Source organism: Ricinus communis, chromosome 4 (assembly GCF_019578655.1).
Source record: "Ricinus communis isolate WT05 ecotype wild-type chromosome 4, ASM1957865v1, whole genome shotgun sequence".
In the NCBI taxonomy this organism is placed as follows: domain Eukaryota; kingdom Viridiplantae; phylum Streptophyta; class Magnoliopsida; order Malpighiales; family Euphorbiaceae; genus Ricinus; species Ricinus communis.
Window position 1 is genome coordinate 2,517,791 of NC_063259.1, and position 18,111 is coordinate 2,535,901.

General features: G+C 36.0%; 1 protein-coding gene across 8 annotated transcripts; it reads left to right on the forward strand.

The window, feature by feature from the left end:
• Nucleotides 1–14,988: 14,988 nt before the first annotated feature.
• LOC107260981 lies at nucleotides 14,989–17,632 on the forward strand. Of its 8 annotated transcripts, none has more exons than XR_007215659.1 (4): nucleotides 15,049–15,304; nucleotides 15,606–15,790; nucleotides 16,865–16,946; nucleotides 17,057–17,632. XR_007215659.1 is itself a non-coding variant. In XM_015717242.3 (2 exons), the coding sequence occupies exons 1-2, from the start codon at nucleotides 15,719–15,721 to the stop codon at nucleotides 17,373–17,375; spliced, it is 381 nt and encodes a 126-aa protein (XP_015572728.2). In that variant the 5' UTR covers nucleotides 15,057–15,718; the 3' UTR covers nucleotides 17,376–17,632. The 8 variants fall into 8 exon arrangements, 1 of the variants encoding a protein (XP_015572728.2); XR_007215661.1 differs by having other exon boundaries at nucleotides 17,067–17,632; XR_007215657.1 differs by having other exon boundaries at nucleotides 15,038–15,304; nucleotides 15,606–16,946.
• The last annotated feature ends 479 nt before the right edge of the window (nucleotides 17,633–18,111 follow it).

Genomic DNA, 18,111 nt, shown 5'->3' on the forward strand with positions numbered 1-18,111 from the left:
AGGATGTCGACTTTGTGTTTGACGAAAGTGTATGGCAGTCTTCTCATCTCTAAAAGCCAAGCTTGTCAATGCCTCGATTATGGTAGCACTAGATTAGAGTCTACCATTTGAGCTAATGTGTAATCCGAGTGACTTCGTAGTTGGAGCCGTTCTTGGTCAAAGGAAGGATAAGCACTCTAAAATCATCTATTACGCAAGTAAAATAATGACTGAAGGGCAAGCAAACTACACTACTATGAAAAAGGAATTGCTTACAGTTATTTTTACTTTTGACAAGTTTCACTCATACCTGATCTAGTCAAAAGTGATTATGTACACTAACCATTCGGCATTGAGGTATTTATTCTCTAAGACTGATGCAAAACCAAGATTAATAAGGTGGGTTTTACTTTTGCAGGAATTTGACTTGGAGATACAAGACAAGAGAGGAGTGGAAACATGGCAGCTGACCATTTATTGCGCCTTGAGAACCCTTATTTGGAAAAGCTAAATGAAAAGGATATCAAGGATATCAATGATCATTTTCTAGGTGAGTAGTTGTATGCTATGATAAGTTTTGTAAATAATTTAGATTTTACTATTCCATGGTATGTTGACTTTGCAAATTATCTTGTTGCAAGAGAACTTTCAAAAGATTATTCTTATCAACAAAAGAAGAAATTTTTTGCTGATTTAAAATTTTACTTTTACGAACTTCCTTTTCTATTTAAAATATGTGCTGACAAGATAATAATGAGGTCTATGGCATGGTCGAAGTCTATGAGCATTGTTGGTCATTGCCATATTGGACCAGCTAAAGGACAATATGGAGCAAGTAGAACAACTCAAAAAGTGATACAATTAGGATTTTATTCGCCAACTCTATACCAGGATAGCCAATCATTTGTACAAGAATGTGACTGTTGCTAATGTACACGTAACATTCTGTGTCGTGATGAGATGCCTTAACAAGGTATAATGGAATATGAGATTTTTGATGTGAGCAGCATCAACTTCATGGGATCATTCCCTAATTCTTTTGGTAATAGATACATCTTGGTGGCTATTGATTATGTTTCTATATGGGTTGAGGCACAAGCTTTGCCTCGAAATGATGTTAGAGCAGTAGTTAAGTTTTTAAAAAATATTTTCTATGGGTTTGGCATCCCTCAGGCCATGATTAGTGATAGGGGTACATGCTTTTACAATAGTCAGCTAGAAAAAGTGTTAAGAAGGGTTGGTATCATAATGTATAAATTTGCCACCCCCTATCATTCTCAACTAGTGGCCAAGTAGAAAACACGAATAAAGAGCTCATGAGAATTCTTGAGAAGACTATAGAGCAGTCTAGGAAGGATTGGTTAGTGAAATTTAATGATGCCATGCGGGCTTATAGGACTACTTTTAAAATTGCCCTAGGCACTACTCCTTACAAATTAGTGTGTGGAAAATCGTGCCATCTAACTGTTGAGATTGAGCATAAAGGTTTATGGGCTATTAAATAAGTTAACCTTGATCTAGCTAGTGCATGTTTGAAAAGGAAATTACAAGTGAATGAATTAGATGAATGGAGCCTACATGAGAATTTCCATCTATCCAAGGAACGCACAAAGAGATCGCATGATTCTCAGATTAAGCCAAGGAGGGAGTTTCAAGCTGGAGTTAAGGTACTTCTATTAAATTCGAGACTTCAACTATTTCAAAATAAGTTAAAATCACGTTGGTCAGGTCCATTTATGGTTAAACAAAATTTTCCATATAGAGCAGTTGAGTTAACACATCCTGAAAAGGGTGAATTAAAGTTAATGGCCATATATTGAAATTATATCTTGGAGGAAAGTTTGATTCGAAAAAAGAAGTTTTACAACTTCTTGAGTCAATGTGAGAAAATACCTAGATGTCCATGTATGATGACATTAAAGAAGCTCTAAGTAGCAGACAACCTACATTTTTTAAAGTTTATTTATTTATTTTATTTTCATGTTATGTTCATTTTTATTACTAGTTATCTATTTCTTTATTACGCAACTTTTGTGTTTAATGAATAATGGGCTCAATATTCACCATTCAATTGGTCTTTAGTCTAATTTTCATACTTTTGAGCCCACCCTAGCTCTTGGATCCAAAAAGGATCTTAGTGTTTTAGTTATTTAGAAATAAACTAGTAGTTGTATTTTAGTTACTTTTCTTTTTCCTTTTTCTTTAAGGACTAGTAGTTTAGTTTTATTAAGATGACTAGAATTCTAAAATTATTAGGATAGATCTTTCATCTTCATAAGGATTATAACTCTTGAGATTTGCTCTATAAATATAATTCTCTCTATTCCCTTTAGATTTTACATTCTTCCCTACTTTTGCTATAGCTAATGAATTCTAGGGATACTCATGTGTATGAAGTTCCATCTTCACCATCACCTCACCACCTAAAGCTAGGCATAGCTCAAAATTATCATCCCCGAATCACCAAAGATCATCAACACCACATCCAACTGAGTTTGGGAATCGAGACTTTCCCAAACCTTACTCATCATCTCTTAGAAGATGGGTGCCACATTATAGGAAGAGGAATCCATGAGATTCAAGGCCAAAAGAGTTTACTAATTAACTTATCAAAGAGCATACTCTAAACCCAATGAGCATGTATTCTCTTCGGATGAAATAGTGGAGAATGAACGCCTTGAAAGAGCTTATCAAGAGAAATATCTTTATGAAGACAATTCTTCAGATGAGGCTCCCAAATCTGATAATAATACAGGGAGTGACCCTAGTGAACCTAGTGATTGGAAAGGGAGAGAAGGCACCCCTCCTAGTCCAAGACCTCGAGGATGCCTAGGAAGCATGCTCGTGTTATCTTAACACTAAAAAGGGGATGAGGATGTCCAAGGAAGGTTGAGTAACCTTCTATGGTTAAGAGAGGGAGAGGATGGCCAAGGAAGTCATTATAAAGTCATTAGAAATTATAATTGGAATAATGTTTGGGTTAATGATCTTAGTTAATTGTTTGGTTATTTGACTTTCTTCTTTAGTTTATGGTTTGAATCAAATCCTTAAAGTTGTGTTAATTTATTTTTATTTATCAAAGACATTTAGTTCTTTTCAATTTAATTTTGTTTATTATTTGGTTGCATTTTTTGTTATTTTGGTTTTTATTTGGATCTGTATTATGTTTTGATTAGAATAAGGCATGAGAGGATTGATTTGATGCTTGGGTTAAGGAAAATCTATACAAAATTTCTTAAATACTATGCCACACGGGCGTGTCATCACGCCATGTGGACTTGTTTTTACCAAAGGAAATTGCTATGACATGAGGAGATGACACGTTTATGTCTTCTCCGTGTAAAATGCAAAAAGCCACCCGAAGATAGACTGCTTAACACGGGAAGGCACACACTCGTGTCATGCAGTCGTGTAACATGCTATAAGTTACTTGAAGCTCATCCATTCCACACGGGGAGGTGACAAGCTCATGTCCCTCCCGTGTAACTTTAAAATTCAAAAATGCAAAATTGGTCAAAGACGCCATATAAGGAGCACACGATCGTGTCTCTTCCAATGTTGCACAATAAATCGGTTTTATAAATAGAAATTTCTTTCTTCTTTCCTTACAAAACCCTAGCCTCTACTCTTTTCTTTCAACTTCTTTTCTTTTCTTCTTCTTCTCTTTTCCTCCAAACACAATTTTACTCTCAAAACATATCATCAACACTCTTATCTCTCAGTTTTCTTCATCCCTTTGATTCTTATTCTCCTTCTTTAATATGGGTCCTAAGAAAAGTGCTTTTAAAAAGAGAACTTCATCTCAAGTGCCTTCCAAATGCCTAAGCAGTGGGAGTTCTTCCCAAGCACCACCTTTTGCTACCCATTTGGTTTCTTTTGACCAGAATCATCCTCAAGTCCAATTTAGTGACAAAGTATCAAGGGCTTGTTTTGAAAATCTAGCCAATAAGAGGTATTGCTTAACTAGTCATTTTGACTGGCACTTCATGCGCTCTATTAGTTTCAAAGAGTAATTGAGGGGGTGGGTCAACCGATCAGCATGGAAGCAATTCCTTGAAATTTTGGAGACTGCCTATAGAGAGATCACACTTGTATTTTTCTGCACCTTATGATTTGAAGTTGGTTCTAAAATTTATCGTACGGGGAAAATGATCAAATTTCAATTAGGAAGGAAGTATTATCGTACGTCGATTAATGAATTTATGACGTGCTTAGTTTTACACATATTTGCTTGCATATTATTGTGTATTTTCTTAGCAATTATTGTGCTTTTATTCCAAGATCACCCATGTTTTGTTTTCTTTTGCATTTCAGGAGAATTTATAGGACCATCATCAGTGTTTGAGTAATTGTAGATCAATACATGAGAAAACAGATGGGAATTCATCAAAATTGGACAAGGACACGCATGTCAAACATTGAGCACTGCCTAGGTCAAGGCCGTGCTGATCAGCACGCCTGGACTCTAGCCGTGACCAACCATTAGCCTTTAATCCTCAAATATGATGTTTTGGGCACGGTTTTTGAGGCTATCACGGCCTCCAGCACGGTCCGTGGTGGCTCAGCACCGGCAGGGGCACGACCAAGAAGAAAACCTAACTAGCGAGATCTGAAGGTTCAGCATGACCTGGACTCCGATTGTGCTGGGAAAAGTATATAAGGAAAGCGATTTCTTGAGCTAGGGCAAGCAAAGAGGAGGAGATTTTTGGCAGCTGATTTGGTCTTTACAGAGTACTGAGTTCGAGAGAGAGTTACAGAGAGTGAGAACCCCGGAATCGCAAGGTTCCGAGTGCAAAACAGTAGTGGAGCAAAACGAGAGGCAATTGGGGAGATCAATCGTAATATAGATTCAGATTTGGAGCTTTTCATCCAATTTGAGAGAAAAAGGTGTACATGTTTCATTTTCATTATTCTTTCATTGTAATTGATTTCCTAGTTGTTTTAAACATGAACATCTGTAGCTAGATCGGTTAAATCCATTGGGATTTCTTTACTATGTTGGCTTAGTATTAAATTGTTGGGTTGCTTGAGTTTAGTTTTGTATCCTTATTACTTTCAGTATTAATAAGATAATGCATTATTCATGAGACGTTGTGAATTATGGTGTTTAGATTGCTTTATGTGATTGAGAAGTCCATTTGGCAATTGGAATTTTGAATAGCAAGAATTGGTTAGTAATCACTTAGAGATAAGGATAATTAACTAGCCGAATTAAGAATTAATAAAGCTTAATAGAGGCGGATTAAAGCTTAATGCTAATTTAAGAATCAATCATTAGGAAGAGATTCCAACTTTGGGTTCTCGAGTTTAGGAATTTAGTTATCTCGAGAGGGAAACCAAATTCAATTAAGAATTCATCCACGGGTAGCATAATTGGACTCATCAATCTGTTATCTTTTGTTGCCAACTAGTCTAGGTTCCCTTTGGGTTTGCTTTCTTGTCTTGGTTGTTTCATTTATCCATTCATTCCTACATCTCACTTAGAACTCAGCTTGTAGTTGTTAATAAATTTAGGAATTATTCATCATTTATTTCAGGCTAATATATCAGAGAACAAAGTAGTAACTCTGGGCTTTCACTTTCCTGAGGGATATGACCTTGATACTCGCCATTAGTGCTAAACTGCATCGATAGGTTAACTACCTTAGATTGTAGCTACCATAAATAGCCTATCAAGTTTTTGGCGCCATTGCCGGGGAATGTTTGAAAACTAGAGTGAAATTTGCTATTTGTTACTTTAGCCATTATTTATTTATTTATTTTATTTTTGTACATATTTATTTAGTTTAAGTTCATGATTTAGGTAATGAATGATAAGGGGGTTCAATGCTAAATTCAAACTCTTTGTATGACGCGTTGGAGAATGGGATCAGGAACCAAGAAAGTGCTATAAATTGGGACACCCGTGCAGCCTTAGCAGCTCGAGTGGAATCATTTCGCAGGGCTACCGATCAACTCTCCACTCCTATCCTTTCATCTCAAGATTTTTGTGAAATCTATTGTGGTTTACATTTGAGTAATGATTGTCCATTGTACAGTGATGTTGCTCATTATTCTTATAACTTTGAATAGGTGAATTATACGGGATGCTGGCTAAATAACTCGTATGAAAGCACCTATAATCAAGAATAGAGCACTCATTCACCCTTTGGATGGAGCTTAGATGGCCAAGAACCACCAGGATTTTAGCAACTACATCAGCAGCCTAGTCTAGCACCTTCAACTCAAGATGAAGAGTTAGTTTCAGAGGAGCTGATGATGAGGTTCTTTACAAGTCTTGAGGATAGAATCCAACAAATAGACAGGGTACTTGAAAGTCAACAAGTCGCGATTGAGAACATAGAGCATCAAGTAGGCTTGATCTTCAAGTTACTAGCTGTAGAACAATTGGGAACTCCATCAAACACTACTGAATCCGTGGAACATTTTAGCACCGTCACTTTGCGTTCAGGTGAGAATTTTTCTGGTTTATCTACTATGTTTGACGATAATGCTTATGTGCAGGAGGACTCCTTGAACATGGAGATAGAACCAGAAAAAGAAGAGGCAAACATGATTCCTCTGAAAGACTACCAACAGGAACGTACAGTTGATGATGCTGAGTTGCAACTATAGGAATTTTTGGTGGATTTTCCACATGTCCCTTCAATGATGGAAGATGAGCACGAGTTATCCAACGAAGAGGTCTTGGAGCAGTTTTTGGTGGATTTTCCACATGTCCCCTCAAATATGGCATTTTGGGTACAGTTTCCGAGGCTATCACGGCCTCCAGCATGGCCCGTGGTAGCTCAGCACCGGCGCGGGCACGGCTAAGAAGAAAACCTAACTTGCGAGATTTGAAGGTTCAGCACAACCTAGACTCCGGCCATGCTACCACAGCCATGCTGGGACTAACTTACGAGATCCGAAGGTTCAGCACGGCCTGGACTCCGGCCATGCTGACCAGCATGACCATGACCATGACCGTGCTGGGACAAGTATATAAGGAAAGCGATTTCTTGAGCTAAGGCAAGCAAGGAGGAGGAGAGTTTTGGCGGCTGGTTCGGTCTTTGCAGAGTACTGAGTTCGGGAGAGAGTTGTAGAGAGTGAGAACCCTAGAATTGCAAGGTTCTGAGTGCAAAACAGTAGTGGAACAAATCGAGAGGCAATTAGGGAGATCAATCGTAATGCAGATTCAGATTTGGAGTTGTTCATCCAATTTAAGAGAAAAAGATGTACATGTTTCATTTTCATTATTCTTTCATTGTAATTGACTTCCGGATCATAAGTTCTATCTCTTAGGGTTCATATATAATAAGAATCACCTAAAACTTTGAAGTATAGCTATGGCAACCAACAAAATCTCTAAAATAGTCCAGAAATTCTAGATTTGCATGCTTATGATTAATTATAATTATGCAAACATTATGACCAAATTAATAAATGGTCTAGTACCACTATTGAGAATTGAAATTAAAACATAAAGAAAGGCGCAACATAAGCAATTTAATATTTTTCACAATTCTCACTAAGAATCTCATTGATTAAGATAGTCATAACAAACAAAAGAAGCAAAAGATGGAGAAGGCTTGCAAAGAGAGTTTTTGGCCAATCCAAAGAGTGTTTCTTGCTTTTTTAATTCTTGATTATTTAATGCACTTTAAAGCTATTCAAATGACCAGCCTCTTTTGGTGATCTACACAAGCTTCTAAGCAAAGACCTCACTATGCCACTTTTATGAGATTAAGAAGAGATGTTGGAGATTGAATGCTAGTCCCAATCAAGGGGGATGAATCAATTAATCTTATTGATTGATTCACCTAAGGTGTACTTCTCAAATAAAATGTTTTTCTTTCTTAAATGTGCCACCATCCCTCAACCTTTTTCCTTACCACCCCATATGCATCTCTTTCTATATATATAGCATTTTTAATCAAAGTCCTTAAAGATTTAGGAGTTTTACAAAATCCTAACTTATTTTAAGTTGGGCTTTGTTATCCTAAATGAACTTTAATTAACATAAGAACTAATCTATGGATAATAACCCATCATAGGCCCATTATACTAGCCCATTAGCTCTTAAGTAATTAATCTTTAATTAGACCTAAAATATATGAGCTTAAGCCCAAAGCTTAAAGCCTATTTGTGAGTGACCCAAAAGGTTCCTAACATATTGGCAATGAATATGGATTATGAATTAAACTCCTTTAATTCAATGTTAATTTTCTAATATAACTTAGTTATATTCATAGATTAAGATTGTCATCCAGCAATGCATCATGACCGCTCAAATGTGTAGGAATGATTAAAGTGTTTTAATCAACCTTTGTAGTGAACAATCTTACAATGTAATTCAATCCTCTCATTGTATTTTTATCCCAATTGATTAATAGAGCATGGATTTATGTGTCAACTTTATAATTGAACTAATCATATTTATTCTTGATAATTACATATAGCATTTTGAATAAGATTTATGAAACACTTTTCATAATCTTCATTCAAACAACCTTGGCCAAGGATTTTCAAGTTAAAGCATATTAAGAATCATCAGGATAAGGTCCTATGACATATTATCTTGGGCAATGAATTCTTTATTGATAACTTATTATCTTCATATGACTCTTACTATATCTAATGACTATCCCTTGAGCTCTCCATAGATAAGAGAACATAAGATAGTATCAAAGTATAGTAATCCTCATATAAGATAATACATTGTATCTCAAGTTTAAGGATTATGCCTTACATGATTGTCACAAGAGTATTGTCCATAGACTTTTTACCCTTAAGTTCTATATGGACTACTCAGTACGGTCATGTTCAATCTAACAAGCACCTATATGCTTATCTTGGAATCCCTATTCTTCAATCTTATAAGATAGATTGTTTAATTCATAAGTAAGTGACAATGCATTATGGTAGTCTCGAGCATTCGATCAATATCCAATAATGAATATATAATTCTTGATCAAACGTCAACTATGAATAAAGTTTATGAATGTATGTAATGAGAACCTCATCACTATAAACTCACTTTATAATTTGTTTTGCATTTGTGCTTACATTCCATGGTGTTCATCTCTAAAGGTTTGGCTTATTCCTTGATAATACTCGACTACTCATACCATTAGAGTCGAACAATGCCTTTAGTATGATTGTATGCATAAATTATGATGTATAAATTAACACAGATCATTTGATAACTCTTTGTCTTAAGGGCATACTCTGATAGTTATTTAACACTTTAAAGTCCAATCTCTTGGCCATTGGCAGCATCTCTCCCTCCAACGTGATTAGGACTACTCCTAACCCTGCACCTTTTGCATTTAAAGCTCCATCAAAATACATCTTCCATTTCTAGATCTCGATTGCCCCTAAATCTTCATTAGAAAACTTCAGATCCTAAGGGTCATCTCATCGATTGCATTTTGAGCTAAGAATTCTACTACAACCCTACCCTTGACTACCTATATGGGGACGTACTCGATGTCAAACTCTATTAGGAGCACCAACCATCTTGCCAGCTTTTTTGTAAGAGATGAAGCTTTAAACAGATACTTCAGCGGGTCTATTTTGAAATGGCTTGCACCCTATGAGACTGGAAATAGTGTCTCAATTTCCTCGTACCCCATATCATGGCTAAACACGTCTTCTACACGAGGTTATACTTTAACTCATACGGCAGCAATTTCTTGCAGAGATAATAGACCGCATGCTCCACATTATTAGCCCTACTCTATGCTACTATTAGCCCCATAGTTTCCTCTTCCAAGGCTAAGTATAGAATCAACGGCTTACCATCCTTCGGCGGCTTCATTAGATACTCTTTAATTTTTTTGAAGGCTTTGTGACAGTGCTCATCCCATACAATTGGTTGATGTTTCCTCAAAAGGTTGAATATGAGATCATAAACCATTGTGAGCTTGGAAATGGACCTGCTAATGTATTGTAGAAGTCCTAAGAATCCTCTGATTTTTTTTGTCTTTAGTGTCGGCATCTCTTGAATAGCCTTTACCTTATCTGGATCGATCTCTATTCTCCACTGACTCACTATATGTCCTAGGAGCTTCCCTGAGGTTACTTTGAATATGCTCTTTTTCAGATTAAGCCTACTCGCCCTAAGAACTTATCAAGAGCCTAGTAATGCCCTTCAGTTATTTCAAACTTTACCATCATATCATCTACATACACCTCCACCTCCTTGTGCATCATGTCATGAAACAAGGTAGTGGCCGCTCTCTGATAAGGTTCCCTGCATTCTTTAGTCTAAAAGGTATAGCCTTGTAGTAGTACATACATCATTTGATGATGAATGCCATCTTTAGCTTGCCTACTACTGCCATCATGATCTTGTTGTACCCGAAAAAACTATCACTAAAGAGTACATCGCACTTGAAGCGGCACTGTCAACTATCACATCTATGTGAGAAAAGAGAAAATCTTCCTTAGCGCATGCCTAGTTCAGGTCCCGATAATCTATGCACATCCTTACTTTTCTATCTTTCCTTGGAACTGGGACGATATTCTCCAACCATTTCGGATAGTCGATTACATCAAGGAAGTTGGCCTTCACCTACTTAGTGACCTCCTCTCGTATTTTCTCTGCCCATTCTAGCTTTAGTCTTCTCATCTTCTGCTTAATCGGCTTGATGTGCGGATTAATTGAGATGTGGTGCTTCGCTATTTTCCTATTTAACCTTGCCATATTATTACAGGATTAAGGAAATACTTCTTTTTTCTTTTTTGTATAATTTTTTCTAGTCCTCTCCTCTCCTCATGAGTTATATCATGAGCTATTAAAATGTTCCTTGGATTTGCATCTATGCCTAAATTAAATGAATCAATTTGGATGGAATTAATGTTAGACATGGACATGACATGATTATTAAAATGCACACTACCATCAAGAAAAATATCACACAAGTAAGAAAATTAAAGTTTATATCATTGATCTTAGAAATAAAAGAAACATCGTCCTCATAAAGATTAGACGTGATTACATCATTATAAAATACATCAATGATATGCTCCTCTATCAAAGCAACTAACTCTTGTTGACTTAACTTTTCAAGCAGAGGGATGAATTCTTTCAGCTTTAGCTCCTCTACTTTATTGGTACCTTCTTACGGACCTCCTTGATGCTTAGCTCAACCATCCTGTCGATGATCAGGTTATTGAATATTTCAAATCTTGGCACCTCAATCCCAGCTACTGTAACAAGTTTGGGCTCCCTAGAGTAAGGTTTATACTCCTAGGCAAATACATATTTTAGAGTCTTATTCTTTGATTTGCCCTCGTCTTCATCCTCATGGTAACCCAGTCTGTCTCGAGTTTCCTAATCTATAAAGTCAGGCAGCTTTGTGATATCCTGCTGATTCTTTCCTAGCCCCATTCTAGGCATGAAGTCCATCTTCTTGAACATGCTGGCTACTTTAGGATTTATGTAGTCCTCATAAAGTATAACAACTTGGAATCTAGTAGGGGCTTCCAACTCCTTGCTAACTTCTTGAATGGCCGAGACAACCTTACCGCCTTTGGCATTGATGTTCACTTTATCGCCTTTATGAGGGAACTTGACCTTTGATGTACAGTGGAAGGAACTCCTCCTAGGGCATGAAACCCTAGCCTTCCTAATAACAAAGCAAAGGTTACTAAGATGTTCAGGACAGTAGATTCCATCCAAGATTTAGTGGAACCCATTTTTATCAGTGCTGAAAATGTCCCATCCATGTCTCTCTTGGTCTTGTTGTAGTCTCTTAAACCATATCTGATGGTTTTAGGTCTTCGCAGTTATCCCCAACTTAGGGAGTATCTGAGAGGGACACACATTGATGGTTGACCTATCGTCGATCATCACACATAGGGTCATTTTCCCTTTGACCTCTGTTGTTATATAGAGCCTTGTTGTGGTATCTTTCCTCGAGTGCTAAGTCTTCATTTGATAAAGTGATCATTGATGTGCTACTTTGTGTTAGCTACAATCTAAGGCAGTGTACCTCTCGATGCAGTCTAGCACTAATGGCGAGTATCAAGGTTGTATTCCTCGGGAAAGTGAAAGCCTAGAGTTACTCCTTTGTTCTTTGTTATATTAACCTAAAATTAACGATAAATAATTTCTAAACTAACTAATAGCTACAAGCTAAGTCCTAAGGGAGATGCAAGAGTGATTGATAAACGAAATAATCAAAACAAGAAGACAAACCCAAAGGGAATCTAAACTAGTTGGCAATCAAACAAAAGATAAAGGATTGGTGAGTCTAATTATGCTACCCGTGGATGAATTCTTAACCGAGTTCGGTTTCTCTCTCGAGATAACTGAATTCCTAAATCTAATAACCTAAAGTTGGAATCTCTTCCTAACGATTGATTCTTAAATTAGCATTAAGCTTTAATCCGCCTCTATTAAGCTTTGTTAATTCTTAATCCGGCTAGTTAATTATCCTTATCTCTAAGCGATTATTAACCAGTTCTTGCTATTCAAAATTCCAATTGCCAAATGGACTTCTCAATCACACAAAGCAATCTAAACACACAATTCACAACGTCTCATGGATAATGCATTATCTTATTAATACTGAAAGCAAGAAGAATACAAAACTAATCCAACACAATCCAACAATATAATACTAAGCCAACATAGTAAAGAAATCCCAATGGATTTAATCAATCTAGCTAATCATGTTCATTATCAAAATACACAAGAATTCAATTATAACAATGAGCAAAGGTAGAGAAAGTCCGATTACACCCTTGGATGAGAGTAAACAGCCCCAAATCCTTTTGCTCAAATTGAATCGATTCTTGTTCCTCTTGCTCGATTTGAAAATCAATCAACGAACCTCGCCCAATCTTTGATCTTTGAAGGGAATCCGATTGAAACCTTGATCCAAGTCTCCTTTTCTCTTGGTTTCAACTCAGAAAGCCCTTAGGGAAAGAAAAATTAGGGTTTGGGATGTTCTAACCCTAGCCTCCTCCTTTTTTTCCTCTCTTGGTTCTTTTAATTAATTCCCCCTGTCGCCTCCAACACGGCCGTGTTCTTTGTCGTGTTGGGGACACGGGCTGGTGTTCCTGGCCGTGTTACTCTCTATGGTCGTGCTCCCTAAGAACTTCTTTTTCGTTGATGTGTGATGCACCCAACACAGCCCGTGTTTGTTCCCGTGTTTGGAACACAGCCTATGTTTGTGCCCGTGTTGAGAACACGGCCAATGTTGAGACCAACACTGCCATGTTCAGCTTCCTCATGCTCGTACTTAGCTCGTTTCGGCAGCTTTGACGTCCAATTATGCTCCAATTCTTCCCTTTTTCATTTTTTGACTCCTTTTGGACCTAATGCACACAAACAGACGCATAAGGTGAGTGTTGGTACCAATTCATATCCAAATATCCATAAAATCGATCTTAAAAACTCCATTTAGATGTGTGTATTTTACGCACATCAATCATCCTGGTGGTTTTGTCAGTTACCGTTTTGATCATCTCCTCGAGAATAGCTTCTCTACTAATACTTATACCAGACAAGGCCTAGATTAGAGCCTTTTTGTGATCCGATGAGTCCATCAACAGTTCACAGATGTCATCCATCTTCTTATCTTTCTTTAGTTGCTCTAATAACCCATTGTCCCATTCTTCAAGTGCTATTTCGACTTGTTTCAACTATTGAACCCTCATGTTTTCACCCTTACCCACTGGCTTGGCTTCTTTATCGGAGTCACTGTCTGCCCAGATATCCTTCGCTCCAGTGTTTTCCACTTCACATTCATCCTAAGAGTTGTACCAGATGTCGATGGCCATAATTGACTTCTTCTTACCCTTCTCCCGAACCTTTAAAAGACAAGGCTCATAGGATGCCTGATCATTGTTTGACCCCTAACCAAGTGGCACAATATTTTCAATATGAATGTAAGCCGAAGGAGGCCTTGAATAGCTGACCTTGAAATCAAATTTGCCTGAGGGTAGGTCTTCACATTCATACCGAGGAAACTGCCATTCCCCATGGTCTATTAAGTCCTGAATCTCATGCTTGAGACGGTTGCACTGATCCATCACATGCCCAAAGGGTTGGTGATACTTACAATATTGGCCATTGTGATGGTTAGGACTACTTTTAGCACTACTAAAAAATAACAATTTAGAGACCACTTTTAGCTACCACACAAAAGTGGGTGCTATTTAGCTACCACATAGCAACCACTTTGCTTCCACTTGGAAATCAAATTTATTTTTTAAAATTTGCAACCATATTGCGACCACACTACTAGCGACGACTAGATGTGGTTTCTAAGTGGTCGCCAACTTCCCGTCAAAAAATGGAAGGGACAATAGCGACCACTTTAGAGACCATAAAGTGTGATCTCTAATCTAGGCGACAATCAATAGTAAAAAAAATAGCGACCATTTGAGAGACCACATTTGAGAGACCACTATTATGGTCTCTGAGTTAGAGACCATGGACTGTGGTTGCTAAGCTGGGCGCCAATCAATAGCAAAAATCTTTAGCTACCACATAAAGACCAATTGTGTGGTTTTAGAGATCAATAGTGTAGTCTCTATTTTAATTTTTAGAATTATATTCTAATAATAATAATGTAATAAAATTAACTAAATTAAGAATAATAATAATACAGTAAATAATATAATTTAATAAAAATAATTAAATTAAATTATGATTATATTATTTAAATTAATTATAATATTTGTTATATTGTATTTATTATTTATTTTATTAGTAAATTTTATTATTTATTAAATATATTTATTTATGTTTATTAATTTTTTTATTTATATTATTTGAGTTTAATAATTATTTATATGAAATATTATATATAATTATAAAATTAATAAAAACTACAAAATAATATTTAAATAAATAAATATTTAAATTAAAATAGTAATATATTTAAAATAATAATATAAATTAAAATAATAATTAAATAATATCATTAATTTAATAATATATTATTTAATAATATATTAAGAAGTTAGCGACCGCATTAGTGGAAGCTATGTGATCAATATTTACCCATTTAAGTGAAACGGTAGCTTGGTTTGTCGTTTCCCTCCAAATTAGAAACCAAATAGCTTCCAACTAATATGGTCACTGATTATCAACATTAAAACAAAAGAAATTGACAGTCTCTCTCCATCGTCTTTCCTTTCATTTTTTGCACCATTGAACACCAAAATCCCCAAATTTGTAAAACCCTAACCCCATTGTCATTTCCTGCCGAAAGTAGAAATTGCTACTTCGAACTCACCGAGAAAGGCTGCAGGAGGACGTCTGTGGTCACCTGCCACCGAAAGCTTTTTGCATTTGTGGTTACCGATCAAGGAGGGTCTCCTACAGGTTGAATTTCTGCCTCATTGCTAAATGGAATATCTCTCTCCCTCTCTCATTGCTAAGTTAAATTTCTGCTACGGGTGTGTTTTAGTTCTGTTATTTATTTTTTTTTTTTTCAGTTTATGTTTGTTTTAAATATATATTGGTGCTTTATGGTTGTGATTGTGGTTAAATTTCTTCTAACCATTGAACCCCACAAACAATCACTCTCTCTTTCACCAGTCAACAATATGTAGAAAAAGAAGAAATAAAAATCTAACTGTTTATTGTTTATCTGCACGCACGTCCCTGCACTCTCTCTTGAAAGAGCAATAAAATAGAGCTTAGAAGAACAAATGAGGCCACAGTGAGAGAGAGACAGGTTTGTGTGTCTGTGCATGTAAAACGCGGAAGACAAGAAAAGCAAAAATTGAAGCTAAGATGTTAAGATTTGTTATCCTACAATCATGGCTTCTCGTATTCTGCTTATTCTCCACCACTTTAGCTAAACCAGTAAGTCTTTCTTTTTTCTTTTGACCTTCACTTTAGCAATTTTTTAATTTGATGAAATTTTAATTGTTTGATGGCTGTGGATTTAAATTAGGGATTCTCGTTTATTATTTAATTGGATAAATGATATTAATTTTTGAATATAGTAGATATGTATATTGTGGATTTGAATTAGGGAATGTTATTTAGCATTTAGCCTGATAAATGAGTGTTATCTTTTGAATGTATGTATGTATATATTCAGTTTGATAAATGCTTGTTTAGAATTTATGTATGTATAAATGGCTCATGAGCTGTTTCTCCGTTCTGTGGTTTTATTTGTGATTGTTGTTATTGATTAATGTTGAAGTTCTGGTGTTTAATGATCTGCCAAAAATGCAAAACTTCTTACGCTTGCTTGTAGATTCGCACTTTCACACCATCCATATGAAGCTTCTTAGGTTAGTTATCATGTACTAAGCAGTTTGGATATTACATAAAATAAAATTAAATGAAATTCTTACTTTTTCATCTATAATGTTTCAGGAAACTGAACTTTGAACTGCTTATTGGTAATAATTGATGTTATAATTATTTCTGTTTTAAAAAACCCAAAACTCTTTTGTTTTTCTTCTAGTTGTTTTATTCTTTTCTCAATTCACATAGTTAGGAATATTAGCAAAATACATAAAAAATTGGATTATAAGATAGATAAAGAAGGAAAAAAGGGAAAAACTATGAATCGGTAATGATTGCTTCCTTTTCAATTCTATACTGCAGTTTGTGGTTGATAATAGCTATGAATCAGTGTATATACTATAATAGCTTTATCACTCGAATCTATGTTGGGAGTATCAATAAGAGCAATGAGAAGAGGAAAAACAAAAGTAATCCTGATAGAAATGCAACATAATTGTATGCTTAACGTGACATGAAATATACTTGTTTATTGCAAAGGGTTTTCACTTTACTAATTGAATTTTTACTAATTAATAATTAGGCCTTGTCAGTGTAAACAATGATACCTTTTTAATTTATTTGTTTTCTTTCTTTTACTTTTTTTCTATTCAAAAATATTATGCATGTTTGAGATTATAGAGGTAGGAAGGATCTTATGTTTCTAAGAGAATATCAAATTCTATCAAATCGTTATGTGGATGACCCTCCTAGGCAAGTTGAGGTAAGTGCATAATAATAAATATATTAATTTAATTAATTTAGCTAATTTAATTTATTTAATTAATTCAGTAACTCCAATTTATTTATTTTGTATATTATATTATGTCTAAGGACTGTGTAGGAAAGCCTTGAGGAGCGCCTACCAGAGGCATCTCACGATGAAGACGGTAATCCGATGCTACTGTCCCAGGAGGAGGATGAGGGAATTTTCTTATATACAGTTCAGACTTCCTCATATAGCAGATATGTATATGGGATAAGGAAGAATAAGACATCTTCATATCACTGTGATGCTTGGACCTTCACAGCTACCACTAGTGGGACTGACGAGTCGAGCTTTAGAAAACTTGAAGACACTACCATTCAGTTGGCGAGTCAGTTGCAAGACAAAGACAAGCGGATTCAAATGTCGGAGACCACTGTGCGCTAGTTGGTTCAGGGAATGACCCAGAGCGTTCAACAGCATGTCCCCTCTACCTGACCCCCTGTCGATGACTCGCAACAAGATCCACCTTCTAGCGAGTCATGAGTTTATTAGTACTTCTCCTTTCTATTTCTGTAACTTTCTGTCTGTACATCGACTTTGTGACCTAGGAATTTTTTTTTTTGTTATTAGGATGTTTGCACTTATTTATATTTTATACTTTATAAAATTCTTGGGCTAAGGCTTTCCAATAGTCATTATCATGAGCTGAGTCTTGGGTAAGGATAAAAGGCTCTCACAGGTAAAAGGTATTCTTCCTTGACTCATCTCCTCACTCAATGGTCCCTGCGACAAAGGAAATTCACTCATTACATGTGAGTGATGGTTAGCTAGTATCGCAATTCCAAGGTTTAAGTGGAACTAAAGAACCACTAACCGATGTCATCACGACTATTAGGACCAAAATGTGACCATGCAAATAATGCAAGAATCATTTGTTAAATAATATTATTAAAGATAAACATATACCAGAATCAGCTTCTCTTATCCCAAGCAAAGCGCCATTATGGGCGATTGTTCTAGATGTGCACCATAGTGTTTTTAGTGACTATGGCACTGCAAGATTTTTCAACCTAATCGGGAACATACTAACTGGTTAGAAAAACTAGCGCAAAGATTGAGTCCCCATTCGAGTAATTCTCTTGGACACTTTTACTAATTTGAGTGGCATACTGGATTCCAT

Bases quoted from the DNA above. Each gene is read 5' to 3' on its own strand.
- LOC107260981 (XM_015717242.3), top strand. From the start codon at position 15,719: ATGTTAAGATTTGTTATCCTACAATCATGGCTTCTCGTATTCTGCTTA. The intron at 15,791-17,066 runs GTAAGTCTTTCT...AGGACTGTGTAG, and splicing joins CCACCACTTTAGCTAAACCA to GAAAGCCTTGAGGAGCGCCT.